This window comes from Oncorhynchus kisutch, linkage group LG11, assembly GCF_002021735.2.
Source record: "Oncorhynchus kisutch isolate 150728-3 linkage group LG11, Okis_V2, whole genome shotgun sequence".
NCBI lineage: Eukaryota > Metazoa > Chordata > Actinopteri > Salmoniformes > Salmonidae > Oncorhynchus > Oncorhynchus kisutch.
This window is the reverse complement of record NC_034184.2, coordinates 21,275,850-21,297,107: the sequence shown is the minus strand read 5'-3', so window position 1 is coordinate 21,297,107 and position 21,258 is coordinate 21,275,850. Positions and strand designations below refer to the sequence as shown.

Genomic DNA, 21,258 nt, shown 5'->3' with positions numbered 1-21,258 from the left:
GTGACACTCTAGACCCAAACTGCTACAGACCTATATCTATCCTACCCTGTCTTTCTAAGGTCTTCGAAAGCCAAGTTAACAAACAGATTACTGACCATTTCGAATCCCACCATACCTTCTCCGCTATGCAATCTGGTTTCAGAGCTGGTCATGGGTGCACCTCAGCCACGCTCAAGGTTCTAAACGACATCATAACCGCCATCGATAAAAGACATTACTGTGCAAACGTATTCATCGACCTGGCCAAGGCTTTCGACTCTGTCAATCACAACATTCTTATTGGCAGACTCGACAGCCATGGTTTCTCAAATGATTGCCTCACCTGGTTTACCAACTACTTCTCTGATAGAGTTCAGTGTGTCAAATCGGAGGGCCTGTTGTCTGGACCTCTGACAGTCTCTATGGGTGTGCCACAGGCTTCAATTCTCGGGCCGACTCTCTTTTCTGTATACATCAATGATGTTGCTCTTGCTGCTGGTGATTCTCTGATCCACCTCTACGCAGACGACACCATTCTGTATACTTCTGGCCCCGCCTTGGACACTGTGTTAACTAACCTCCAGACGAGCTTCAATGCCATACAACTCTCCTTCCGTGGCCTCCAACTGCTCTTAAACGCAAGTAAAACTAAATGCGTGCTTTTCAATCGATCGCTGCCCGCACTTGCTCGCCCGTCCAGCATCACTACTCTGGACGGCTCTGACTTAGAATACGTGGACAACTACAAATACCTGGGTGTCTGGTTAGACTGTAAACTCTCCTTCCAGACTCACATTAAGCATCTTCAATCCAAAATTAAATCTAGAATCGGCTTCCTATATCGCAACAAAGCATCCTTCACTCATGCTGCCAAACATACCCTCGTAAAACTGACCATCCTACCGATCCTCGACTTCGGTGATGTCATCTATAAAATAGCCTCCAACACTCTACTCAACAAACTGGATGCAGTCCATCACAGTGTCATCCGTTTTTCACCAAAGCCCCATACACTACCCACCATTGCGACCTGTACGCTCTCGTTGGTTGGCCCTCGGTTCATACTCGTTGCCAAACCCACTGGCTACAGGTTATCTACAAGTGCTCTCTGCTAGGTAAAGCCCCACCTTATCTCAGCTCACTGGTCACCATAGCAGCACTCACCCGTAGCACTCGCTCCAGCAGGTATATCTCACTGGTCACCCCCAAAACCAATTCCTCCTTTGGTCGTCTTTCCTTCCAGTTCTCTGCTGCCCATGACTGGAACGAATTGCAAAACTCTCTGAAGCTGGAGACTCACATCTCCCTCACTAGCTTTAAGCACCAGCTGTCAGAGCAGCTTACAGATCACTGCACCTGTACTTAGCCTATCTGTAAACAGCTCATCTATCTACCTACCTCATCCCCATACTGGTATTTATTTATTTATTTTGCTCCTTTGCACCCCAGTATCTCTACCTGCACATTCATCTTCTGCCGATCTACCATTCCAGTGTTTAATTGCTATATTGTTATTACTTTGCCACCATGGCCTATTTATTTCCTTAACTTACCTCATTTGCACTCACTGTATATAGACTTTTTGTTTTATTTTGTTCTACTGTATTATTGACTGTATGTTTTGTTTATTCCATGTGTAACTCTGTGTTGTTGTATGTGTCGAATTGCTACACTTTATCTTGGCCAGGTCACAGTTGCAACTCAACTAGCCTACCTGGTTAAATAAAGGTGAAATAAAAAATAATAAAAAGCCACTCCAGCATTGTCTTGGCTGTGAGTTTAGGGTCGTTGTCCTGTTGGAAGGTGAACCTTCGCCTCCAGTCTGAGGTCCTGAGTGCTCTGGAGCAGGTTTTCATCAAGGATCTCTCTGTACTTTGTTCCATTAATCTTTCCCTCAATCCCGACTAGTCTACCAGTACATGCCGCTGAAAAACATCCCCAAAGCATGATGCTGCCACCACCATGCTTCAACGGAGGGATGGTTCCAGATTTCCTCCAGACGTGACGCTTGGCATTCAGGCCAAAGAGTTCAATCTTGGTTTCATCAGTCCAGAGAATCTTGTTTCTCATGGTCTGAGAGTCCTTTAGGTGCCCTTTGGCAAACTCCAAGGTGGCTGTCGTGCCTTTTATTGAGGAGTGGCTTCCATCTGGCCACTCTACCATAAAGGCCTGATTGGTAGAGTGCTGCAGAGATGGTTGTCCTTCTGGAAGTTTCTCCCATCTCCACAGAGGAACTCTGGAGCTCTGTCAGAGTGACCATCATGATTTTTCCCTGACCATGGCCCTTTTCCCCCGATTGCTCAATTTGGCTGGGAGGCAAGCTCCAAGAAAAGTCTTGGTGGTTCCAAACTTTTTGGTACCCTTTCCCAGATCTCTGCCTCGAAACAATCCTGTCTCTGAGATCTACGGACAATTCCTTCAACCTCATGGCTTGGTTTTTGCTCTGACATGCACGGTCAACTGTGGGACCTCATATAGACAGGTTTGTGCCTTTCCAAATCATGTCCAATCAATTGAATTTACCACAGGTTGACTCCTATGAAGTTGTATAAACATCTCAAGGATGATCAATGGAAACAGGATGCACCTGAGCTCAATTTCGAGTATCACAGTAAAGGGTCTGAATACTTATGAAAATATTTAAGATGTTTTAATTTTTAATACATTTTAAAATACGCCTGGAGCGTAACAAAATGTGGGAAAAGGGAAGGGGTCTGAATACTTTCCGACTGCACTGTATATGAATGTTAGCTGTTAGATGTTAGCAAGTTATTGATTTCATAAACCTTATTTCTAAGGTTACATATATTAAAATTCTTAGCCCTATCCTGGGTAGCTTATCATAGATAATATGGAGAGAATATTTTTACTTATGAGTGTCAGTTGGTGTGTGTGATGTTGGGCTGAAACAACTTGAAGCTTGGCTCTCTCACTCCTCCCTGGCTTTTGGGACAATGTGCTTTGCATGTTGTAGCAGATGTAAGCAATGTCCCAACGCTCTCTGGCAGCTTTTATAGCTTGGATAAGTTATTTCCGGCTCTGGCGCACAGCTTCAAAGAAGTCCTCGTATAGGAAGATGTTGGTTTCTCTCAAGTTCTTGGCTCTCTCCAGAACAGCCGCCTTGTCCTTGAACCTCAGGAACAACTATCGGCCTGGATCTATCATCAGGGCTGGTTACAGGTTTTCCAGACCTGTGGGCGTGCTCCACTTTTTCCTCAGACTCCGTCCAGGCCTCATGTGGAGACTGGTATGCCATCCACAACAATATTATTCCTCCTGGATTGTCCCTCTAGTCTAGATAGTAGGGCTGGGAATTGCCAGGGACCTTACTATACGATATTATCACTATACTTAGGTGCCGAAACGATATGTATTGCGATTCGATACTGTGATTTTATTGTTCCAAACATATTGCTCACCATATGTCTACTGTAGAGGGACAAGACAGAGCCATGAGAAAATCAGTCATGGAAGTAAAAGTTCTCAAAACAAATGTGAGTTGTGGTGTAGGTACAGCCAACTAGGGCAAAAATAATATTCCTATATTGTCAAAATGAAATGATATATCGTCAAAAAGAATATCCTAATATCACTACTGTTTTCCCAGTCATCTGAAATAATGATCCACAGACTGCTGTCATCTCGCGTGGGCTTACAGTTTGTTGTCATCTTGTTGCAAGTCTCTTTCAGGACATACACCTTTCCCTGGACATACAGGACATACACTTTTCTGGTCAGATTGCCCATTATTTTGTTAGTTGAGTCCACCAGTATTTGGACAAAGCTCTTGAAGCTATTTTCCTGTTGTAACAATTGCTTGTTGACATGTTTTTGTTGATTTTAAAAGATCACTCAACTGTGAAACACTGTCCTCTCCATTTCTCCAAACTTCTTTAACTTTGGGCGGCATGACGGTAGCAACTTAGGCTAATGCTGGTTATCCACGGAATTCCAGCCAGCACAGCTCACAGGGCTGATATGAACAGCAACAAACAGCAGAAATTTAAACGGCCACTAGGGCTGGGACAATACCAGTATCGCGATACTCATTAGTATCGTGGTAAGGAAACAAAACTTGAAGCAGATTTAACTTTAGGAAAATAGCCCTAATGTTGGAACCAAACAGAATTATGTTGTCATCCAGAGTCATATTTATTTATTTTTCCATCTTATAGCACACTATATTTTTACATACATCAGGTTTTTAAAGGACCAAATAATTTGTTCTGCTTTGTGTTTTCATTTTTGCCATGGAATGGAAAAAAATATTGCAATAATGGTATCGTCACAGCCCTACTGAGCACACACCCCTGGGGGCCCCTGTGTTGAGGGTCAGAGTGGCGGAGGTGTTGTTGCCTACGCTTACCACCTGGGGTCGGCCCGTCAGGAGTCCAGGATCCAGTTGCAGAGGGAGGTGTTCAGTCTCAGGGTCCCAAGCTTGGAGGGCACTATGGTGTTTGAAATCTGAGTTGATGAATCAAATCAAATCAAATTTATTTATATAGCCCTTCGTACATCAGCTGATATCTCAAAGTGCTGTACAGAAACCCAGCCTAAAACCCCAAACAGCAAGCAATGCAGGTGGAGAAGCACGGTGGCTAGGAAAAACTCCCTAGAAAGGCCAATACCTAGGAAGAAACCTAGAGAGGAACCAGGCTATGTGGGGTGGCCAGTCCTCTTCTGGCTGTGCCGGGTGGAGATTATAACAGAACATGGTCAAGATGTTCAATGTTCATAAATGACCAGCATGGTCGAATAATAATAAGGCAGAACAGTTGAAACTAGAGCAGCAGCACAGTCAGGTGGAAGTTGAAACTGGAGCAGCAGCATGGCCAGGTAGACTGGGGACAGCAAGGAGTCATCATGTCAGGTAGTCCTGGGGCATGGTCCTAGGGCTCAGGTCAGTTGAAACTGGAACAGCAGCATGGCCAGGTGGACTGGGGACAGCAAGGAGTCATCATGTCAGGTAGTCCTGGGGCATGGTCCTAGGGCTCAGGTCCTCCGAGAGAGAGAAAGAAGGAGAGAATTAGAGAACGCACACTTAGATTCACACAGGACACCGAATAGGACAGGAGAAGTACTCCAGATATAACAAACTGACCCCAGCCCCCCGACACATAAACTACTGCAGCATAAATACTGGAGGCTGAGACAGGAGGGGTCAGGAGACACTGTGGCCCCATCCGAGGACACCCCCGGACAGGGCCAAACAGGAAGGATGAACAGCATCCTCACATAGGTATTCCTTTTTTCTAGGTGAGAGAAGGCAGAATGGAGTGCACTTGAGATTGCATTGTCTGTGGATTTGTTGGGGCAGTAGGCATATTGGAGTGGGTCCAGGGTGTCTTGGATAACGGAGTTGATGTGTGCCATGACCAGCCTTTCAAAACACTTCATTACAGATGTGAGTGTTATAGGGCGGTGGTCATTGTGGCACGATGCCTTTGTGTTTTGGGGGACAGGAATGATGGTAGTCAGCTTGAAACATGTGGGGATTACAAACTGGGAGAGGTTGAAAATGTCTGGAAAGTCACCTGCCAGCTGGTCTGTACATGCCCGGAGGACACGCCCTGGAATACCGTCTGGCCTTACAGACAGAGAGATATAACCTAGTGGGGGGCCTCATGCAGGGCTCTGTGTTGTTTCCAAACCTCTCCTTGAGTACCCCAAGCCATTCTTCTTATTTGTTCAATTCCAACTAGCATACCTGCTCCAACTAATCATCAAGCCCCTGATTAGTTGAATCGGGTGTGCTAGTATGCCTACTGGAATAGATCATATAAAATTAACTCTGGGGTATTCGAGGGGAGGTTTGCTCAAAGAAATGATTAAATGGATGGAGACCTTGATTATTATTGAATAATAAAAACAACCTGCAGTCCGGATAATAGACCACCAACTTTGGAAATGTGTTCATCCATTCACCCATGTTTCCTAAAACTACTGCCTCCTATGTGTCATCGTGACTACTACCAATCCTTTTGTAAATAATAACTGGAATGAAATTGGGCAAACAATTTGTCTAGATTTAAATTGGTTCTTCTGGGCCGACAGACAAGTGGGAATTGAAATATGAATGAATTACTGCTGGTTTTGGAAATCACTCATCTGGAACAGCTAGCAGATTCCCTAATGCTGGTAGCAACTTGTTACTTTCACCGCAATTAAATGCTCTCCTTGGCATCGCAGTGTTTATTCCCCACACATATTCCATTTGGGAGCTAAAGTAATCTTTCTGTGGTTAAAATTATCTATTTAGTAAAGAAAGAGAAATACAACAATACATGCTCTACCTGAGGAAACTCAGCAAAGTTTTTATTAAGATGAATGCAACTCGCTCTGGATAAGAGTGTCTGTTAAATTACTAAAATGTAAATGTGTAACATCCTTGATGCAAATATTTTGGGTGAGGTTCCATACAGCTGGCTTTGGGATCAAGTTAGTGAGTTTCAGTAGTGTTCCATCTGTGGGTAGTGCTCTTGTTTTGCTCAGGCTACCTGACATTGGAATTATGGACAGCTGTTTAAAACACATCAATGTAGGCTACTCTACAATTTTAAAAACACAGCTTTTATTTTCAGAATCATATATCACACATGTACATTGGGGCAAAAAAGTATTTCGTCAGCCACCAATTGTGCAAGTTCTCCCACTTAAAAAGATGAGAGAGGCCTGTATTTTTCATCATAGGTACACTTCAACTATGACAGACAAAATGAGAAAAAAAATCCAGAAAATCACATTGTAGGATTTTTAATGAATTTATTTACAAATTATGATGGAAAATAAGTATTTGGTCACCTACAAACAAGCAAGATTTCTGGCTCTCACAGACCTGTAACTTCTTCTTTAAGAGGCTCCTCTGTCCTCCACTCGTTACCTGTATTAATGGCACCTGTTTGAACTTGTTATCAGTATAAAAGACACCTGTCCACAACCTCAAACAGTCACCCTCCCAGCTCCCCTATGGCCAAGGCCAAAGAGCTGTCAAAGGACACCAGAAACAAAATTGTAGACCTGCACCAGGCTGGGAAGACTGAATCTACAATAGGTAAGCAGCTTGTTTTGAAGAAATCAACTGTGGGAGCAATTATTAGGAAATGGAAGACATACAAGACCACTGATAATCTCCCTCGATCTGGGGCTCCACACAAGATCTCACCCCGTGGGGTCAAAATGATCACAAGATCGGTGAGCAAAAATCCCAGAACCACACAGGGGGACCTAGTGAATGACCTGCAGAGAGCTAGGACCAAAGTAACAAAGCCTACCATCAAGTAACACACTACGCCGCCAGGGACTCAAATCCTACAGTGCCAGACGTGTCCCCCTGCTTAAGCCAGTACATTTCCAGGCCCATCTGAAGGGTTCTAGAGAGCATTTGGATGATCCAGAAGAAGATTGGGAGAATGTCATATGGTCAGATGAAACCAAAATATAACTTTTTGGTAAAAACTCAACTCGTCGTGTTTGGAGGACAAAGAATGCTGAGTTGCATCCAAAGAACACCATACCTACTGTGAAGCATGGGGGTGGAAACATCATGCTTTGGGGTTGTTTTTCTGCAAAGGGACCAGGACGACTGATCCGTGTAAAGGAAAGAATGAATGGGGCCATGTATCGTGAGATTACACCATAATTTGCAAATAAATGTATTAAAAACCCTACAATTAGATTTTCTGGATTTTTCTTTCTCATTTTGTCTGTCATAGTTGAAGTGTACCTATGATGAACATTACAGGCCTCTCTCATCTTTTTAAGTGGGAGAACTTGCACAATTGGTGGCTGACTAAATACTTTTTTGCCTCACTGTACTGTTTGCATCTTGTCAATGACTTTATCTTTCACCTTTCTCCATCTGCAGGTGATGTTTACTGAAGAGGATGTGAAGTTCTATCTGGCTGAGCTGGCCTTGGCCTTAGATCACCTTCACAGTCTGGGCATCATCTACAGAGACCTCAAACCAGAGAAGTAAAGCCTCACTGACTGTACTGTGCCATAGACTACTTCCTTATTCAAAGAGCATCTTGCATATCCATTTCCGCAGCTTTAAAATGTTAACCCATATGAGTACTCCTACACATTGTTTCTTTATCTCCGAGACTTATGAATATTCTGATCGGGAATGACCAAGTACATAACTGTCGGATTTGATATCATATAATTCCGATCCATGAGTTTCAACAAGGTTGCGTTACTGCTCTGTGGTGCTGCCTGTGACAGGTCTATCAAAACAACAACAGGTCTCTGGTGCAATCAATGCTGCATCTGTTCTGCATCTTTTTCCTCCTGGACTTGTAAATTGGCTCTCGGGTACTTGATGAGAGGAAATAAACGAGGAACTCTCAGCATGGGAATAATTGACGTTTGAAGGTCTCGCGTAATTCCTGGTTTCAGTGGTCTGCTTTTTTTGTCTTTGAAGGACGAGCTATTCCCAGCTTTACTGTTGATTTAATGACACCAACCCAAGGGCAAAAGTGTGCTGTGCACAGATCCATTAGTTCTAACAAACAAACACCCAATAAATGGTATGGGTGTGCAGTGTCGAGAGGTTTGTAAGATGTGAAGATTTTATATAAAGTATTTCTATTATACAGAGTTTATTAGGTACACACATCTAGTACAGGGTCAGACCCCCATTTGCCTCCAGTACAGCCTGAATTCTTCAGGGCATGGAAACGTTTCTCAGTTGGTATTAAGAGACCTAACATGTTTCAGGAGAACATTCCCCACGCCATTACACCCCCGCCACCATTACACCACCGCAACAGCCACTGGATGTTTTTTGTTGCACCATTCTCTGTAAACCCTAAACACTGTTGTGCTTGAAAAGCACTGGAGGCCGGACGTTTCTGAGATACTGAAACCAGCTCGCCTGTCACTGCCGATCATACTACGGTCAGTGGCTTAGGTCACTCGTTTTGCCCATTCTAAGGTTCAATAGAACAGTAACAATGCCTTACTGCCTGCTTTATATATCAAGCCACATCCATGTGACTCACTGTCTGTAGGGGCAAAATATTTGTGTGTGTGTGTGTGTGCGTGTGTGCGTGCGTGCGTGCGTGCGTGCGTGCGTGCGTGCGTGCAGTACCAGTCAAAAGTTTGGACACAGACTCATTCCAGGGTTTTTCTTAATTTTTACTATTTTCTAATAGAACAATAGTGAAGACATCACAACTATGAAATAACAGGTATTGATGTCGCATTCCTTCCCTCTACAGTATTCTTCTTGATGAGGAGGGCCACATCAAGATAACAGGTGACTAAAGACTGTTTTAAAAACATACAGCAGTGGTAGTAGTAGTTCAAACAGATATATCAGTAGTTTATTTTTTATGTTGAATCCATTAAGCCCATAGCTGGTGGCTGTTTTCCTCTGTCTTTGACATCAATCCCTTTTATCAAATGTATTTTAGATTTCGGGCTGAGTAAAGAGGCAATAGACCATGACAAGCGAGCGTACTCCTTCTGCGGGACGATAGAGTACATGGCCCCTGAGGTGGTCAACAGAAGAGGACATACACATAGTGCTGACTGGTGGTCATTTGGCGTCTTAATGGTGTTGACTTCCCTCCCTTTCTTTTTGATAATGCATTACAGACATACTATAGCTATTGTTTGGCTGCAATGTTATTGCAACACAATCTCTAGGTCAGAGTTTCATATAATGAAATTGTTTGCATACAGTATATGGACGTGCAGCACTATGCATACAGCCTGTACGACCAGGTCACTAATGGTCCAACCTATAGTCAAAATGTGGCTCTTAATGCAGAGATATCATAATGACGATGCATACTGGTATGGTAGTAGTCCACTACTTCTACGCCAAACACTAGTCTCACCTCTTCAATCCTCTTATATTAAAAGATGAATGCTGATTGAATAGACCTGTTATAATAAGGTTGCTGCTGACTAATCCACACATTACTCCAGCACCTCTAAAGAACAAATGACTCCCTAATGGTTTCTTAGCTCAGTACTTTAGCCTCACGTTAAAACCAGATCAATACAAACCTTGCCAAATGTATCCCTTTAGGGCCAGAATTTGTAACGCAAGCTTTGCTCTCTCTAAAAGAAACCCGCCAGGCACTCTCACTGATATCACCTTGAAGACACATTTCAGTTGAATGCATTCAGTTGTACAACTGACTAGGTATCCCCCTTTTCCTTTCTTTTTGCTCTGCATCTGCAGTGTTAGAACAAGTGCCTGTGTAGTAACTGGCAAATATTATTTTCCTATATTATGCCATAGTATAGTGAGTTTGTCATCCAAGAAACTGTCAAAATTGTGGTTTTGTAAAGAGATTTAGAGGATTGGTACTGACATTGTTTGTCTTTATTTTCAGTTTGAAATGCTGACAGGATCTCTACCATTTCAAGGCAAAGATCGCAAGGAAACAATGGCCCTCATTCTAAAGTAAGATACGACAATTTGTATGGCAAATATATATGAAATGCATTACTTTGTGGAATAATTTTCTTTTTTTGTTGTTTTGTAGGGCAAAACTTGGCATGCCGCAATTCTTAAGCCCAGAGGTGCAAAGTTTAATACGGGCCCTCTTCAAACGAAATCCTACCAATAGATTAGGTATGTAGTCAAGAGAATTAATAGTGTGTGTCATTTCACATGCTCCTCTAATTGGAAGACTATTTCATAGCATTAGATAAGCCATTTCTCATTTATTAAATGTGACACAGACCGCATTGAAATCGGAATTTTACATCTTCACATTGAGGGTTTTAGGGACAGTGCAGGCTAGAAAGCACAGTTAATGCATGTGCTCTCTTACCCCTCGGTGGAAGCTGGTTGACCAGTGTTGGGATTGAATATAACCACATTAATCACTTCCTCCATGATTTATAAGATGGAGAGTAATGTCAAGCTAAATTTCAACTGTACTAGGCATCACTAGTGTGGTACCTGTGGTGCAGTCAGATTAAAGCCGGAAGTCATTCTGTATGTATGATTGTGTTAAATATTAGTAACAATTTACCTAAAGTATTTTTTTCCCACCTTTATTTAACCAGGTAGGCCAGTTGAGAACAAGTTCTCATTTACAACTGTGACCTGGCCAAGATAAAGCAAAGCAGTGCAACAAAAACAACAACACAGAGTTACACACAAACAAACGTACAGTCAATAACACAAAATAAAGGAAAAATTGAAAAATCTATGTACAGTGTGTGCAAATGTAGGTAGGTAGGCAATAAATAGGCCCAAGAGGCAAAAATAATTACAATTTAGCATTAATACTGGAGTGATAGATGTGCAGATGATGATGTGCAAGTAGAGATTCTGGAAGGCAAAAGAGCAAGAGGGCAAGTAATACTATGGGGATGAGGTATACAGGTGTGCTATTTCCAGATTGGCTGTGTACAGGTACAGTGATCAGTAAGCTGATCTGACAGCTGATGCTTAAAGTTAGAGAGGGAGATATAAGACTCCAGCTTCAGTGATTTTTGCAATTCGTTCCAGTCATTGGCAGCAGAGAACTGGAAGGAAAGGGAGCCAAAGGAAGTGTTGGCTTTGGGGATGACCAGTGTAATATACCTGCGGGAGCGCATGCTACGGGTGGGTGTTGCTATGGTGGCTAGTGAGCTAAGGCGGGGATTTACCTAGCAAAGACTTATAGATGACCTGGAGCCATTGGGTTTGGCGACGGATATGCAGTGAGGGCCAGCCAACGAGAGCATACAGGTTGCAGTGGTGGGTACTATATGGGGCTTTGGTGATAAAACAGATGGCACTGTGATAGACTCCATCCAGTTTGCTGAGTAGAGTGTTGGGGGCTATTTTGTAAATGACATCGCCGAAGTCAAGGTTCAGTAGGATAGTCAGTTTTACGAGGGTATGTTTGGCGGCATGAGTGTAGGAGGCTTTGTTGTGAAATAGGAAGCCGATTTTAGATTTCATTTTGGATTGGAGATGCTTAATGTGAGTCTGGAGAGTTTACAGTCTAACTAGACACCTAGATATTTGTAGTTGTCCACATATTCTAGGTCAGAACCGTCCAGAGTAGTGATGCTAGTCGGGTGGGAGGGTACGGGCAGCAATCAGTTGAAGAGCATGCACTTCGTTTTACTAGCATTAAAAGCAGCTGGAGGCCACGGAAGGAGAGTTGTATGGCGTTGAAGCTCGTTTTGGAGGTTTGTTAGCACAGTGTCCAAAGAAGAGTGAGATGTATACAGAATGGTGTCGTCTGCGTAGAGGTGGATCAGAGAATCACCAGCAGCTAGAGCGACATTATATATATATATATAATAAAAGAGTCGGCCCGAGAATTGAACCCAGTGGCACCCCCATAGAGACTGCCAGAGATCCGGACAACAGGCCCTTCGATTTGACACACTGAACTCTATCTGAGAAGTAGTTGGTGAACCAGGTGAGGTAGTCATTTGAGAAGCCAAGGCTATTGAGTCTCCCGATTTAAGAATCCAATGATTGACAGAGTCGAAAGCCTTGGCCAAGTCGATGAAGACGGCTGCACAGTACTGTCTTTTATCGATGGCGGTTATGATAAAGTAGAGAGGTTTAATGCTTTATTATGTGTTATACAATGAGTTGGTCTACGGGTGGCATTCCAGCTGGTGTCTATTCCACAAGTTACCACTGGCTAAATCTGATGTTAAAATGCCTATTTACTTTGTTCCATCTGACTGTGCAAGCCACTGTCTCATCAGTCCAGCCAGGCCATTTATAAACTTGATCTCCACTATAAAAAGCATCTAGACATTATCTCACATTTCTTTTAGATTAACCTTTAGTTTTCAACAGCGGAGATTTATATAAACCTTGCTGTCTGTCTCTCTGACATTTGCAACATTGTTTCAGTATTCAAATTCCATCTGCAACTGTCCCATAGTAATGAATGTGTCGGGAGTCCGGATGAAACAGACAGACAGGCAGGCAGCGTTTCTCAGCCAGTCGAAATCATGAATCAGAGGGCATCATTTTTATAGATATATACAAACAAATGTCAATTGAGAAAAGGTCAAACGAAATGAAGTGCAGCTACTTTGCTGTCTTTCCAGCTTCAGTTTGAAGTGATTGTGTTCGTTGTGTTGTTGGCTAGCTCCTCTGAACAGCGGAGTCCTGACGAGTGAGTGAGCACATTTTCTATTCCAGGGGAAATCGCGCCTCATTAGCTCATTGTTATGGATGTATCCAAATAAATGTCACTAGAAAAAAAGCTTAAACAAATTCAAATGTGGCTACTTTGTTGTTATTTCTGGCTGCACTTTTTGATGTGACTGTAAGTTAGCCATAGTTGGCTAGCTAGCGAGCAAGGGATAAGAACGTTGCCAGCCAGTATGGCTATTGAACATAGATACAGAACAAAAAGACTGAACGGCTGGGTCGCGTCTCTGGCAACCGAACCGATAGAATGAATGACCAGCTGGCTTGGGCAGCAACCCTAGATTTGTGTCGGGACTATATCTTGTGGAAGGATGAAATAGTATTAATAAATTAATCTAATTAACGTGTTTAATGAAAACATGTCAATCATTTTTTGAATATGTTGATAACCCGTTGTAGAAAAATGATAATGCCCTCGAAGCCGGTGTTTGGAGGATATATTGGCATGGTTTGCTGGCCTTTGACGAACATCACCAGTGGCAATATATCCTCCAAACCCCGGCTTCGAGGGCATTATCACTTAATTATATGCATGTATATGAGCCTTTATGTATTACTGCATACATAGGGCTTGTATTTTACCACCCTAGACCCTTGTTTAAAAATCATGTTTAGAGAGTGTAGCCTAATAATTCCCATAATACCCCTTATTCTCACTGAATAATATGGTGGAGCAGAGATACTTGTGATAGAATTTTAGTAAGTGAGTAATTACAGCCCAGTGAAGCTAAAAAGAGTATTCAATCTAAATGTTCTGGTGCATTTTACATTTTACTGTTAGGTGCTGGACCAGATGGAGTCGAGGAGATTAAAAGGCATAATTTCTTTGGAAATATAGATTGGAATGTGAGTATAAAGCTCTTCATAACCCTTTCTAAAAATCATAAAAGGCATTGCTTCGGATATGTCCTCCTGAGGATTTGATTGTCATACCTTCAGACGAGAAGTAAAGGTATTTTACCCCAGACCCTGTACTTACAGATGTAGGACCTTACATTTGAGCCAGTTTTCTACAGCAGTACAATAATCCTGCAGCAACAGGATTAACAGTATATTAATATGTGGATTATAATTAAGACATTTTTGCAGGTGTTGATACATTTTTTGTAAGGGGGGGAAAAGTCTGACATTTCTAAGTGGAAATTACAAACTTCAGAAGCCTTTTTAAACCTCAAATACTCTAGAAGTTTTACATTTTCTGCATTGCAAGACAGTTCATCTGCAATAGGGTCCTTCTCCTGCAACGGGATCCTACATCTGTAGCTCAAATACTAAATGGAAAAATACAAGTATTATTTTTCCTTTTCCCCTCATGGTGAAACCAAAGAAACTGTACAGAAGAGAGATCAAGCCTCCATTCAAACCAGCAGTGGGCAGGCCAGATGACACCTTCCACTTTGACCCTGAATTCACCTCCCGCACACCTACAGGTGATTGGTAATTGTAGGTGAAGTAGTTCATCTGTGCGTGCGTACGTGCTTGCATCCCTGTCGCCTCATAATTTCATGAATCATGTTATGTTTTACTTCATACTGTTTGCTTCATTGTTATGCTCAGAATAATAATTTCTCCATGCATCTGGGTTACCCTCACACACTGACATAAAATTGCCACTCAATTACTGACAAACAACCCCCTCTTATAATGTCCACATAAACTCACACTTATATATCTGCATAAAGTCACCAAGCTGCAACTTTAAGGATTTGAATACTGAATCCTCTGAAATTATTATATCCTTCAATGGATCATAGTCCATGGGCAAAGAAAATGCCAATATTTAGTCTCCTATATCAGCTGCTAGTTTGCAAAATCAGAGCTGGGCAGTTGCCTGTCGGCAAGACCCTCTAGGCCACAGCTGTATAGAACAATAGGACGAACCTTTTCAAAAGTCAATTTAATGATAACTGACATTCAATCAACTGTGATGTATTTCCAGTTGCCAATGTGTCCTAGTTCCCAAGTTTGTTTCGTGCCTGCCCGTTAGACAGTAGTGGTTGTAACATTTTCTGTACCTTTCTCTCATCAGACTCGCCGGGCATCCCTCCTAGTGCCAACACACACCAGCTCTTCAGAGGGTTCAGCTTCGTGGCAACTAATCTGGACCAGGAGCAGTCCGTTGCTGAAATACGGCAAACCTCAACTGTCAACACTATTGTCCAAGTGAGAATGATAGACTAGAGGGAGAGAACTAATCATCTCTGTTATTCATCTCTATCAACCATACTCTATTTAAATACTTGAAATAATCTAAAATATCTCTATTTTTAGATAATATGACACTGCCTTCAGGCTATTGTCTTTTATATATATATATATATATATATATATATATATATATAAATATATATATATGTATATATATATATATATAAATATATAAATGTATGTATGTATGTATGTATGTATGTATGTATGTATGTATGTGTGTGTGTGTGTGTGTGTGTGTGTGTATATATATAGAGAGATTTTTTCCCATTAATTAAACGTAACCACCGGACAAGAGTATCAACATCGAATAACGATATCAATCGTTGTTTCTTAGCCACTGCTCCAGAGAGGCCCTCTTGTGTGTCCGTCCTGCAGCACACACAAAAACAGATCAACTTACATAACCACCCGGACTGATTCTTACCAGATGGTTCATACCTGAGTGAACATTTCATTGAAGTCACTCACCAGAGTGGCCTCCCAGTGCCCTCAGCAAAGCATATTGATTTGTGAGAACACTTAGTTCCCTCTGTAATCATGGCCATGGGTGCTCTGCCGTGGCAGCGTTCTGAGAACATTTGGATCCTCTGCTGCGGCGGTGCAGAGATCAATGGTGAACGTTTTCATTGTATTGAACAAGTGAGATTACATGCTGCTGCAGTGTGGATGAATATGAATGAGCCAACATATGTGCAGACAAGGTCTCTCAGCGAACGCAATAGAATAGCATGGACTATACTGCAGACGGCAAGGTGGATGTGTGAACCCAAGATGCACTATTACTGTGAACATTTTCAATTCACCTTTCTTGCTCTTATTTGTGTTTTGACATACTGTACAGCAATAAAATCTTCACATATGAAGCATTACATCACAAGAGAAAAGAGAAATGCCACCAAAGTGCACTCTCGCTGGAACACTGTTCACATAGAATGTTCTTCAAGAACAATTCTTCCTAGGGGAATAATTTGATACCTACAGTAGATCTGTTTTGAATACCAGGGTGCTACCCCTGAATATGTCTGAGGATTATAGGAAGACTGATGGATTCTCTAGTCTGCCTGAGCAGGATTATGACATGAGCGAATAGTAAGGAAATCAGATGACAATCTTAGAGCATAAATATGAGCAGAGTCTTAAATGTTTTTATGATGCCTGGGTATGTTTGTCATTTCAGCAACTTCATGGGACCAACATCCATTTCACTGATGGGTATGAGATGAAGGAGGATGTGGGCTTGGGGGCATACTCCGTCTGCAAACGCTGCATCCACAAAATCACCAGTGTAGAATATGCTGTCAAAGTAAGTGAACCGTTATAGGTAGATTTTTTAAGAGGAATATTTTTTATAGGTACTTCATCATTCTTGGAGAGAAATGATTTTCACGGCCAATCAGTTATAAGAAACAGCATCATACGCAGCAAGGGGACGTTACGATCAGTACAAGGATTCCAGAATTATATATCATCTTTAATTATAGTAGCTTTGTGATATACTGTATGTAGTTTACACATTTCACTTCCTTGAATCCTGGAACAACTAAAAGCCTTTCAACTATAATATAGTCTCTGTCAGGATGATTCATGCAGCGACAATGATTCTGTATTTTGTGCAGATGATGCTCTGTCACACATATTTTATTGTAAGAGGATACCAAGCAGGGGGACCAGTACGAATATGTATGCACTACTGTAAGTCGCTGGATAAGAGCGTCTGCTAAATAAATTAAATTTAAGAAACCGTTCTAATCTAACAGGGGGTGTGCTGTGTCTTTCAGATCATCGACAGAGCCAAAAAAGATCCATCTGAGGAAATTGAGATTCTGTTGAGATATGGGCAGCATCCAAACATTATCACGCTGAAGGATGTAAGTATTCATTCAATGACTCAAACACATGCGCATGCTGAAAGCCCTCCATACGGACAGAGAACCTTGTGAGTTTGCATGACTAATGAAAAATGTGTCCTGCAAACTTGAGATTTCACTGACCATCATATTTGACTGCATCTTCTCTTGTCCATTTGTATCTCTATTAGATTTTCACTAGCCACTTTTTGTGGGCTCTGAGGACTAGACTAATGTACTCTTGGTTCATAAATATCTCCATGTGGTATTAAACTGTCTTTTTGGCCCCTAGGTCTATGACGATGGGAAGTATGTGTACCTTGTGATGGAGCTGATGAGAGGTGGAGAGCTGCTGGACAGAATCCTCCATCAGAAGAGTTTCTCTGAGCGAGAGACCTCTGCTGTGCTCTGCACTATTACCAAGACAGTGGAGTACCTTCACTCACAGGGGGTCGGTATCATGAATGTATATGTCCAACTAAAATCTGTATCGAAGTGAAAGGAGTAGTGCTCCTAGCTAGGACATATTCATACTGGCAATTTATTTGATTTATTTTGTCATAGGTTGTACATCGTGACCTTAAACCAAGCAACATCCTCTATGTGGATGAAACGGGAGATCCGGAATCGATCCGAATTTGTGATTTTGGGTTCGCCAAACAATTAAGGGCAGAAAATGGTCTCCTCATGACGCCCTGTTACACAGCAAACTTTGTGGCTCCTGAGGTAAGGAGGGGTTTGATCAGCTCTTATTTATTTCAAGTGCTATATATCTCTATATTGTGATATGACACAGATTCTTCATGTCTTTCATAGGTCCTGAAGAAGCAGGGGTATGATGCTGCTTGTGACATCTGGAGTTTGGGAATCCTACTCTACACTATGCTCGCAGGGTAATCCTAATTCGCTGGTTTATTTAAACCTCAAGAAGACTGAACACGCAGGGTCAGACCATTTATATCTGAATTTCCCTTTGCTACGTGACAGTTTACCTTTGCTAGAAATCTGGCTAAACCAGTTTCGCAGTAACAAACAAAAAACAATTAATTCTGGACTGCACAACTTCTCCTGGCAACCACTGATTCAGGACTCATTTTTGGAACGGTGAGAGGGACAGTGGACGACGGATTACTTTCTAAGCTGAGGTTGAGTCTGCGGTAGAGTAATTTTAATTGTACTCTGCACAATGCCAAATCTCTCAGGACCTGCTCTGACAATTTAATGTCCCAGCCTGTGGCTCATGTTTTAAATCTCTGTAATCAGGGCATTAGAAAAAAAGCTGAATTCTTTCATAGATGTCAAACACTGTTTAGATGCCATTATTATTATTTTTAGCTCAATAAGGGTATTGGAGAAATGGCCTAAAAATAGCACCTCACATATAGCCCATACTCAAAGACACGCACACTCACACACACCATCAGCCAACGCTGCTGTCCCATGTATATAGAGACATTAAACACTGGACACTTCCTGTTTCTTTTATACTGTTTTTCCACATGGTGTGTGTATATTGTATTCTCGACATGGCTCATTCTGACCTACTGTATCTACCACTGTACATTGCATTTTTTTTTACACTTGTTATACACACCGCGTATTTATACTGGATTCTTGACATAGCTAATACAGTGCCTTCAGAAAGTATTCAACCCTCTTTTCCCACATTTTGTTGTGTTACAACGTGGGATTAAAATGGATTTAATTGTAATTTAAGGAAAGTTGAAGATAAATTCTAAAAAAGAAATGACATAACTAATATGTGTTAGAAACACCTTTGGCAGCGATTACAGCTGTGAGTCTTTTGGGGTAAGTCTCTTAAAGCTTAGCTCACCTGGATTGTACATTATTATTATTATTTTTAAAACTCTTCAAGTTGGTTGTTGATCATTGCTAAACAGATATTTTCAGGTTTTGCCATGGATTATAAAGCTGATTTAAGTCAAAACTGTAACTGGGCCACTCAGGAACATTCAATGCCGTCTTTGTAAGCAACTCCAGTGTATATTTGGCCTTGAGTTTTAGGTGAACTTTTCTCCCTGTCTCTGTTGGAAAGCAGACTGAACCAGGTTGACCTCTAGGATTTTTCCTGAGCTTAGCTCTATTATGTTTATTTTTATCCTGAAACACCCCTGTCCTTATCGATGAAAAGCGTATCTATAACATAATTCAGCAACCACCATGCTTGGAAATATAAATAGTGTTACTCAGTGATGTGTTGGATTTGCCCCAAGCATAAGGCTTTGTATTCAGGACAAAAATGTTGTTTCTTTGCCTCATATTTTGCAGTTTTACTTTAGTGCCTTATTGCAAACAGGATGCATGTTTTGGAATATTTGTATTCTGTATAGGCTTCCTTCTTTTCACTGTCATTTAGTTTAGTATTGTGGAGTAACTACAATGTTCTTGATCCATCCTCAATTTTCTCCTATCACAGCCATTTATACTTTAACTGTTTTAATGTCACCATTGGCCTCATGGTGAAATCCCTGAGCGGTTTCTTTCCTCTCCAGAAACTGAGTTAGTACATATGCCTGTATCGTCATAGTGTATCAATACACCCAGTCACTATCTAAAGTGTAATTCATTTCTTCACCATGCTCAAAGGGATATTCAGTGTCTGCTTTTTTATTTGTAACCATCTACCAATAGGTGCCCTTCTTTGCGAGGCATTGGAAACGTCCCTGGTCTTTGTAGTTGAATCTGTGCTTGAAATTCACTACTCGACTGAGGGACCATACAGAGAATTGTATGTGTGGTGTACGGAGATGGGGTAGTCATTTGAAAATCATGTTAACCTCTATTATTGCACACAGAGTGAGTCTATGAAACGTATTATGTGACTTGTTAAGCAAATTGTTACTCCTGAACTTATTTAGGCTTGTCATAACAAACAGTTTGAATACTCATGACATTGAATACTCATGACTCATGACATTTCAACTTTTCATTTGTAATTAATTTGTAACTTTAACAAATTTCTACTTTAACATTATGGGGTATAGTGTGTAGATCAGTGACACAACATCTCAATTTAAATTCAGGCTATGGCAGAACAAAATGTGGAAAAAGTCAAGAGGGTTGAATACTTTCTGAAAGCACTATAACAGTTATATCTACTGCTGTACATATCATTCTTAGTATATTTATTTCTGGTGTGTATATATGCATAGATTGCATTTGGATTACTGATAGTGTTAATTGGATTCGTTCTGAAATATCGTTTTTAATTTTATTTGTGTAGCCCTACTTGTTTGACAGTTTACTGCACTATTAGGAGCTAGTAACACAATAATTTTGCTACACCCTCTATAACATATGCTAAACTGTGTACGTGACCAATTAAATTTGATTTTGATTTGAGATACTAAAAGAAATAAGACCCCCAATTCAAACAAACCCAGATACATAATTATTTGTGCAACAGGAAAGCACATTCATTACGGTAGAGCAGGGTGAAAAAGGTTAACTCAGTTACCTAAAGTATTATTGAAAAGTGTTTGATTGTTTTGTCCTTCCCCACACTTGTGCTTACAGCTTCACCCCTTTTGCCAATGGTCCTAATGACACCCCGGAGGAAATACTGGCTCGCATTGGTAGTGGAAAATATGCCCTCATCGGAGGAAACTGGGATACAGTTTCTGATGCTGCAAAGGTGAGTTTACTTGGCTTTTATTAATGACACATCACTGTTGAATTTGATTAATTAATGCAATTCACATCCAACTGTTGTACATGATAGTCTGAAATAAAATCCCATCCACATTTGTTTAGCTGCAACGCTGCATTTCATTCTAGTCCTAATTGGACTATTTATTTTATGGGTTCCGATAGGACATTGTAACTAAGATGCTCCATGTGGATCCACACCAACGGCTGACGGCCCCCCAGGTTCTCAGACACCAGTGGATAGTCAACCGAGAACAGCTGTCTCAGAGTCAGCTCATCAGACAAGATGTACAGCTTGTGAAGGTAAGGAGGAAAACCTAAGAAAAACACTAAACCTGACATAGTGTAAGAAGCACCATCATGTTGTGCCAATCTCTAGCCTCGTATACCAGACTGACCACATTGTTTCAC

The 21,258-nt window shown here is 41.4% G+C and overlaps 1 protein-coding gene across 1 annotated transcript in view; it reads left to right on the top strand.

Annotated features, from left to right (window-relative positions):
- LOC109899142 (ribosomal protein S6 kinase alpha-2) overlaps positions 1-21,258 on the top strand; it is a 45,919-nt gene that overhangs the window by 21,969 nt on the left and 2,692 nt on the right. Inside the window, exons 6-20 of the mRNA XM_031835444.1 lie at positions 7,844-7,950; positions 9,201-9,238; positions 9,396-9,538; positions 10,329-10,399; positions 10,482-10,570; positions 13,902-13,966; positions 14,448-14,550; positions 15,150-15,283; positions 16,509-16,634; positions 17,110-17,199; positions 17,471-17,629; positions 17,743-17,904; positions 17,995-18,071; positions 20,716-20,833; positions 21,013-21,150. Of these exons, the coding sequence (XP_031691304.1) occupies positions 7,844-7,950; positions 9,201-9,238; positions 9,396-9,538; positions 10,329-10,399; positions 10,482-10,570; positions 13,902-13,966; positions 14,448-14,550; positions 15,150-15,283; positions 16,509-16,634; positions 17,110-17,199; positions 17,471-17,629; positions 17,743-17,904; positions 17,995-18,071; positions 20,716-20,833; positions 21,013-21,150 (1,620 nt within the window). The remainder of the gene's footprint in view (positions 1-7,843; positions 7,951-9,200; positions 9,239-9,395; positions 9,539-10,328; positions 10,400-10,481; positions 10,571-13,901; positions 13,967-14,447; positions 14,551-15,149; positions 15,284-16,508; positions 16,635-17,109; positions 17,200-17,470; positions 17,630-17,742; positions 17,905-17,994; positions 18,072-20,715; positions 20,834-21,012; positions 21,151-21,258) is intronic.